Source organism: Vombatus ursinus, unplaced genomic scaffold, assembly GCF_900497805.2.
Source record: "Vombatus ursinus unplaced genomic scaffold, bare-nosed wombat genome assembly UNPS02014791.1, whole genome shotgun sequence".
Lineage (NCBI taxonomy): Eukaryota > Metazoa > Chordata > Mammalia > Diprotodontia > Vombatidae > Vombatus > Vombatus ursinus.
This window is the reverse complement of record NW_020954569.1, coordinates 62,981,990-62,990,624: the sequence shown is the minus strand read 5'-3', so window position 1 is coordinate 62,990,624 and position 8,635 is coordinate 62,981,990. Positions and strand designations below refer to the sequence as shown.

The 8,635-nt window shown below is 35.3% G+C and overlaps 1 protein-coding gene across 2 annotated transcripts in view; it reads left to right on the top strand.

Moving 5' to 3' along the window:
* Positions 1 to 8,635, top strand: part of EPG5 (ectopic P-granules autophagy protein 5 homolog) — a 123,520-nt gene that overhangs the window by 80,094 nt on the left and 34,791 nt on the right. For both annotated transcript variants that reach the window (XM_027868838.1, XM_027868839.1), the window contains exons 28-31: positions 1,255 to 1,397; positions 2,621 to 2,777; positions 4,390 to 4,584; positions 6,550 to 6,763. In XM_027868838.1, the coding sequence (XP_027724639.1) occupies positions 1,255 to 1,397; positions 2,621 to 2,777; positions 4,390 to 4,584; positions 6,550 to 6,763 (709 nt within the window). The remainder of the gene's footprint in view (positions 1 to 1,254; positions 1,398 to 2,620; positions 2,778 to 4,389; positions 4,585 to 6,549; positions 6,764 to 8,635) is intronic.

The window sequence follows — 8,635 nt, the reverse complement described above, 5'->3', positions numbered from 1 at the left end:
TATGGTTTAAACTAGAGAGTGATAACTTAAGGCACAGGTATCCCCAAGACACATCTGAGGCAATACTTATTTATATATCTCAGTCCTAACCTCTCTCTTGACATATAGTCTCCCATTTCCTATCTCCTACTGGGCTTGTTGAACTTGGTGACACGTAGACATCTTTAAGTTCTGCATGTCTCAAATGGAATTCATTACCTTTTCCCCAAAACCAGCCTCTCTTCCTAACTTCCCTTTTACTGCTAAGGGTACTGCCATCCTCCTAGGCACCTAGACCTGCAACTTAGATGTCATCCTCAACTCCTCACTCTCACCCTCCATAGCCAATTAGTTATCAAGTTGTCCTGTTCATTCTGCCTTTATAACATCTCTCACATATACCTTCTTCTCTCCTCTGACACTGCCCCAACCCTGGTGCAAGTCCTCCTAATTTCATGCCTAGTCTATTGCAGTAAGCTGCTGGTAAGTCTATCCACCTTCCATTCCAGTCCATCCTCCGCTCTCTGTAAAACTGATCTTCCTAAACCACAGATCTAACTCATATCATGCCTATTTCTTATTCAATTCCAAGGGCTCCTTATTAACTTCAGGATCAAATATAAAATCCTCTGTTTGACTTTTAAAGTCCTTCATAACCTGGCCCCTTCCTACCTTTGTAGTTCTCTTGCAACTTATTTTCCTCCATCTACAACTATGGGCCTGGGACACTGGCCTTCCTCACACATGACACGACACTCCCTCTTCCCAACTGCATTTTCACTGGTTTTTCCTCTTGCCTGGAACTCTTTCCCTTCTCATCTCCTCCTGTTGGTTATCCTGGCTTCCTTCCAGTTTCGACTGAAGTCTTACCTTCTGGGGAAGAAGCCTTTCACAGTCCTCCATAATGCCTTCCTCTTACTACCCACTTCTGTTTAATTGTTTTTCCGTTAACATTAAACAAATATCATTGAGATCTTACTGTGTGCAAAGCATCATACTAGATGGCAAGAGTTCTACAACAACGAATAAGACACAGTCCCTGCTTTCATGGAACTTACAGTCTAGTATGGGAGGGGATATGTGTATAAATAACTATCATAGAAACTAGACAGTTATAACCACAAAAAAGATGAAAAATAGAGTTCTTTGAGCTCAGATGAGTGTGTGATCAGTTTCAGCTTTGGAGATGGTGGGAGATCAGGGAAGGCAGGAGATAAGTAGGTTTAATTTTTTTTTTTAACATTCTTTTACTGAAGTTAATGAAATTTTTGTCAGTTTGAAGGTAAGCATAAGAATGAAGCTATTAGCCAGCAACTGCATGTTTTACGTAAAGAAGTGAAGCAGTTACAAGCAGAAGCCTCCAAGCCGCCATCACAGAATATTGTAGAAGCAGCCGTGCATGCTGAGAACTTGATTACGTAAGTTTTTAAGACATCGTTAAGTCTACTTCCCAGAAGAATTTTACTGTAAATTTTACTTTACTAGCTTATTTATAAATGCTATAGTGCATTAATAAACAATATCACCCAACTTCAATCAGTGTTTTCAGTTACAGCATTTACAATATCCCCTTATATCTTCAGAGTGCCTTGTAAATTATTTCAGGCCACTCACATATTCTGTAAACAAGGTTTGTATCAGAAATGTTTAAGAGAGTCAGAACTCTAAAGGTCACTTGCTCAGGGGTTGTGATAGAATAATCCTAGGATGCTAGATTGAAAGCTGGAAAGGGACCTTAGAGGTCACTGACTGCAACCTCATTTTGTAGATGGAGAAACTGAGGCTCTGGGAGGCTAAATGCCTTGCTCTGGGTCATGCAGAGAGTGAATAGCAAGGCTGGAATGTGAACCCAGGTTTTTTGACTCCAAATCTAGCATTCTTTACACTTCTGACTTCTCAGGCATATTTTTCTCTTGCCCATCAATTATGGAAAAAAACATATTCTTGAACCCCTGTTTGTTCTCAAAGTTACTTTTCTCCCCAGAGTTGGCAACACAAGCCAGGGGAAGTCTCTGCAGAGGAGCAGGATGGGCAAGACTGCAGTGCCTGCCGCTCCCAGGTGTCACCTTCCAACTTTTAGAGCAGGTAGATTCCATTTTGTAAACCCTGAGAATAAATAAGAGTTTTTAATGAAAACGTACCTTTTATTCTCTTATTGCTTGCAATGCAACACTGAGGATTCAATTCTTAAATTAAAAACTTATTTTTCTTTTACATACATACTTGGAGCAATGTAGTATAATACCAGAGGACCTGACCTTCAGAGTTTAGAGTGAAGATTATACGACATTTCGTAGCTAATATGTAGTTGAATAATGACTACATTGCATGTAGAATATTCAGCTATACAGCTGAGAGTAGGAAAAGTGGGTTAATTAGAGTTTGTTTGTATTAAGGTTGTGTTTGTACTAGAAGAATCAGAAATTCATAGATGCCAAAAGATGACATGTAAAGTCATCATGAAAATGGGGTAGGTGAATAATTGCACCCATGGAATGAGTGAAATTATCTATGAGAGCCTTAAACTACCTGAACAGATTTTGCCAGAGCAAATAATGCAAGGAACATAAGAAAAGATTCTTATGAATTATGATTTTTTTATCATTAGATAATAATTGCTTTTTTTTCCACTTTTCTACAGGGCCTTAGTGAATGCCTATAAGTTACAGCCTACACCTGGTATTCAGAAAGTTGGCATTAGCCTCTTCTTTACAGTTGTGGAGTATGTGTGTGATGAGACACAACGTCACCCTCCTACAAGACAGTTCTTTACCTCCTGCATTGAGATCTTAGGACAAGTAAGTTTAATCTAAATGTATCTCACAGATTCTTATTTACTGAATTTTCATAGTTTGATAACCATGTGCTTGTCAACTAGGTAAAGTTGGTGTTGACTTAAGACTTAATAGCCAATCTTTTGCTTCTACTCAAATTAAAAAATAAAATACTACTCTGAATTTTTGTGAAAATTTTACCAAGGAACAAAATTGTTCATAGTTCCTTTAAGTATAGGTAGTTTTTTCCCTGCATACTTGAGATTCCTTGTAAATATTTCAGAATCATAAATGAAGTAAATTTCACTTTGCTATTTTTAGCTTATTGCACAGAACACATGGATACCAGGGAAAGAAAAGACTTATAAGTTCATTATCTGAAGTTTGTTGTTAAAAAAAAAAGGAAATAAGCCATTGTTTTGCTCATTGACATTGTACATTTCATATTCAAATTTAACAAGCAATATTTTTTCACCATTAATTTTTCAACCTTAATTTTTATAATTTAGGGTTTGCCTTTCTCTTTCTTAAAACATAGTTGAGAAAAAGATAAGGTGACCAAGGTTACATATTAATTATAAAAGTAATCCTTTTGTAGATACATTTAAGATATAGTTTTCCCAAAATCCATAACAAAAAAAGCTATATTGCATAAAATGTAGAAAATATTTTCTTTAATCTACTTGAAGTCACTATTGGGTTTTAGCTATAGTATATACATCTCAACATTTCAGGTTTATATCACTACAGTAATAGATGGTTAGAATTAATTTTATTAAAATTAACTGTATATAAGTCACCCATGCGCAGTTCAGGAGCCATCTACATTCTGTCCCTCTTCTGCTTTCTTGCCCTCATTGCTGGAAGGAGAGCCCACATGTACATAATTTAGGACTCTCTGCTGACCAGCAAATCATCAACTATGCATTTGCTCACTATGAAGTTCCCTGACACTTAAGTAATTTAGGGATGAAAGGAGTAGGACTACAGCTTCAAACCAAATGTATGGATTAGTTATCATTTTCTTTCCTACATAAATAAGTACTAATGATCAGGAGCTGACCATATTTATTGAAATCTCTTTGATGGTTTTAGCTTCTAAAGAAGGAATCTTAACCTGTGACTTTCTTCACTGTCATAGTTTGAACAATCCATTGTTTTATCAATATGTAGCAGTGATGTCAAACCCAAATAGAAATAAATCCCCGCTGGCTACATATTGACATTATCTATGATGTATTATACTTTTATTTATTTTGTTAGATACTTACCAATTACATTTGAATCTGGCTCAGGCCACCATGAGAATTTTTGCCAAGTTTTGAGATTCCTGGCTGTGAGTTTGACACCTCTCGTATGACTATTGCCCCCACTGACACGGTTCATACCCCCCTTAGTTGCTCTAGCTCCACAAAGACCTTCCCTAGAGTTGATAAGCTTCTGTAAACTTGGAATGAGGCTAGTTCTTTGGTGAGAGACCCTCAGTCTGAACCTTTCTTCAAAACCCTCTAGTGTGGTGGTATCTACCAGAGGTTGTACTTTGAGACATTTCACTGCCCTGGGAGCTCAGTTGGTGCAAAAAAAAAATAAAATGGAGAACTCTATTTTGTATACTGCTTCTTTTTGACTTGTCAAGGTGTTTATCAGTGATACCAAATCAGAGTGCAAACGTGTGCTTCAGACGATTTTGAAGAACAGAAGACTTTGTACTCTGCTCTCTCCCTACTTTACTCCAATTGCTGCACCTGAAGAATTCATAAATTTGTATGAAAAAGTGGTGAAGTTTCTAAGTGAAGACAATGGTGATATGATTTTCATGCTGCTAACCAAGGTAAATTATTAGTAAATCTTGATGTTATTATCGTAATATAAACATTTAATCTTTTTCCTAACTTGAGGATAGAGAGGAACATTAGGGGTCTGCCTGAGGGTATGTCTTCTGCTATGCTATCATCATCCATGTGGTCTCTATCTTTTAACCATGTTGAGGAATTAGATGCTTTAGTATTCCTTGCTGACATGTTGGACATACTTGTTTTATGTAATATTAAACATAAACCCCCAACACTTCATATTTTAAAGGATTTATGTGATCCTTTAGTTATCCATAGTGATAACTATGGATTATCACTGTTATCCATAGTGATAACAATGGAATATATTTAGGAGAAGATATTTTGAAATAACTGTGAACAGTTCCTCATCAATTGTGATTTAATTTGTCAAGTCTTTTGCCTACTCAGCAAAATGCCCATCCAAGTTAATTTAATGTCTTTTTCCTGAGAGAACTTGCATCCTCTTACACAGTTACACTCTACTAATGGTTTTATTGAACCAATGAATTCTATATCAGTAAATGTTTTACTACCAGTGGTCCAACTTTATAAGCTTTTGAATCCATGAAATTTGAACCTCTTAGTGACCCAGAGACTGAGCTCAGCTTATCATATTAAGGAGAAAAAATGCCTTAAAATTAAGCTCTAGCCTGTTGGTGCCTAGGCGTTGTTGTGGCAGTTTGGAGCAACACTAATCCTTTTGAAATATATGATGAAAATTCAGCACCATAGGTGCTAATTTGAGAGATGCCCTAATCATTCTGTACCAAATGATTATCTATGATAGGTCAAGGTATAGTGTTCCTTTCATATAATTATATTAGAAAACATTTTTTACTAACCTGATTGTGGCTTGTATTGTATTCAGCATATTCCAAAAATAATCATGTAGTTTTATCCACACTTTCTAGGATTATTGGCATAAAATGTGTACAACATTCAGACAGCAGAATACAGTTTTAAATCAATTTATGAATAAATGGCAAGATTTGAAGATCACAGAGATATATAGCTTGGAGATAGAGCTCTATAGCTTTAATGACTCCTCTCTGAGACCTTGGAGATGTTAATAGAAGATGAAAACCTAAAACTTTTAGGGAATTGACTTTCCTATCTTCTTTTTCACTTGGAAAAAAAAACATTTTGTTTCCAGCCTCTTGAAAAAAATTGTCTTTAAATATTTATGTGCTGCACACTGATCACTAGATAGAGTATTGAACTTGGAGTTAGGAAGACTTAAGTCCCAAAGCTGCCTTAGGCACTTACTAGCTGTGTGACCCTGAGCAAGTCACTTAACTTCTGTTTGCCCATCTGTAAAATGGGAATAATAATATCACTTGCCTCCCAGGAATGTTGTGAGAATCAAATGAAATAATAATTATAAAGCACTTACTTAGTCCAGAGCCTGGCACATAGTAAACACTATATAGATGTTGGTTAATGCTATTATTATTATTGTTGTTATCTGTACAATAGGAATAAAATAAAGTAATATTTTTAAAGTGCTTTGTAAACCTTAAAGCACTAGATAAATGTTAATTGTTATTTCCTGATCAGAGGGGAATGGCGTATTTAAAATATTCAGCAAATTAAATTTGAGAAACTTAAGTACACATAGTATGTACAAGACATGTTGCTGATTACTGGGGATACAAAGATAAGAAACAAAATAATCCCTATCATTAAGGAGCCTAAATGGGATGGAATTATGTCATTCTTGATAATATTGACATCTTTGGGGTTTGAACTCTTTTGAGAGATTGAATGACTAAGGCCAAATTTAGTCCAAAAGAAAATTTGCTTGACCCAGCCAGCACAGATTTTGCAAACAAATACTGTTATCATTAAATTTATTGACTTTTAAATTAAATTTGAAATAAACTGTCCCCACCCTTTTTGTGCTACTCCAGTGAGTTTTCTGTTCTAAATAAACACTCCTTCTTATTTTTTTTTCTTTTTAGTTCGATCTTAAGCAATGGTTAAACTCCACTAAACCTCCTCTGTCTGATCGTACCAGGCTCCTGGAGTCCATTCATTTGGCACTTACTGCCTGGGGCCTTGAACCCGATGAAGACATTTTGATGTCATTCAATATTTTTTGTAAACACTGGACTTATCTCCTTCTGTACCAGTTCCCTGACCAGTACAGTGACATTTTGAGGCTGCTTATGCAGAGTAAGTATATTTAGTTCTTGATTCTAATGTTATCAGGTTAACTCATAGTCAACATATTACCCTTTGAAGTGAGAATGAAGATCTATTTTACCATTTTTATTAATTTCTTCTTTCTCTTCTAGTAAACTATAAGCTCCTCAAAGATAAGGATTATATTATTTTTGTCTTTGTATCCCTATTATTGTGAAATGGAATTTATAGATAATTAAATTCATTCGTGAAAGTTATTGATATTTGGCAAGAAAAGAGTACCATGAAAGTCCTGTTTCCCCCAAAGCTTTCAATAGGAGCAGAGGAAAAGGAAGAATGGAAACTTCCTATGAGATTTCACTGCATGGGAATTTTGTGAAATTTTAATAATGTATTAAATAGTGATTACCTTCACTATGTACACTAGCTGTTTGGGGTCTAGGGATGGGGCAGCACCAATCCTTCTGAATTGTATGATGCATGCTCAAAATGGGGACAAGTTTGAGACTATAAATTTTGTGTGGTTCAGGTCCCTGGGAATCCAGTTTTAAGAAATCAATGAAGATTTGAGGTGTGTGTGTATCTAAAATCCTTGGACTTAGTACTAGTACTAAGTGTACTAGTGGAAGAACACTGAAATGTGCTGTGTACATGCTATTGGGTTTATTATTATTATTTTTTTTTTGGTGAGGCAATTGGGGTTAAGTGACTTGCCCAGGGTCACACAGCTAGTAAGTGTTAAGTGTCTGAGGTTAGATTTGAACTCAGGTCCTCCTGACTCCAAGGCCAGAGCTCTAATCACTGCACCACCTAGCTGCCTCTCATGCTATTGTTTTTAAAGTAATACAAGGTTTACTTTAGGAAAAAATGTAAAAAGATGAGAGCCTATGTCTTTTTTTTTTAAGCTTATTTTTATTTTAGATTTTTTTAAAAAAATTGATTGATTTATTATGTCTTTATAACCTGGTCATTCTCAATTTACAGTTTCACCATTGAGCATTTCCCTGTAATACAAAGATATGCATACATGGATATATTCTTACATACATAGTTCATAAATAAAAAACAGTTCAGCAAAACCTACCAACATGATTGAATCTGAAAGAATATACAAACCTCTGTTTCTGTAGCCCATGGCTTCTTTACCAGTGGGGGCAACTGTATTTCATTTTCCATTTCCCAGGCAAGGGCTAGGATTTTTCAAAACAGTTAATGAAAGAATGGCGATCTTTCAGTGTTGTTTTTGTTTCCATTCATTTTAGCTATAGCGAATATTTCTCTTTACTTCATTCTGCATCAGTTCATCAATGTTTACCTAGGCTGCTCTAAAATCTTTGATTATATCATTTTTTAAAAATTTTCTTTTATTAATTTATTTTGATTTATCAACAGTCACTTCCATAAGCTTTTGATTTTTAAATTAGCTCCCAGAAGCCCATGTCACATTAATGTATTTATATAAAACATTGCCATCAACTTTCTCTGCTCATATTTTTTCCATCATTTCCATCAGTTTACAGTCAAGTATTGCCAGTAGATCAAAATTTTGTATCTGCTTAGGCAAGAACTATGTAATTTCATTTTAAAGTTTCAGAAGAAGGGCTTATTAATACCTGTTCTGACCCCTTGGGAGAAATGGAGTTGTATGTCTGTAGGTGCCAGTGATGTGGAAAGTAAAAACCAGGAAACTTTGATCATCTTAGAAACTGATCTCCCTCTCTCTCTCTTTTTTTAAAATTAATTTATTTTGATTTATCAACAGTCACTTCCATAAGCTTTTGAGTTTTAAATTTTTCTCTCCCTCCCCAAGATGGTATGCAATCTGATAGGGGCTATACATGTACATTCCTATTAAACATATTTTCACATTAGTCATCTTGTAAGGAAGAATTAGAACCAATA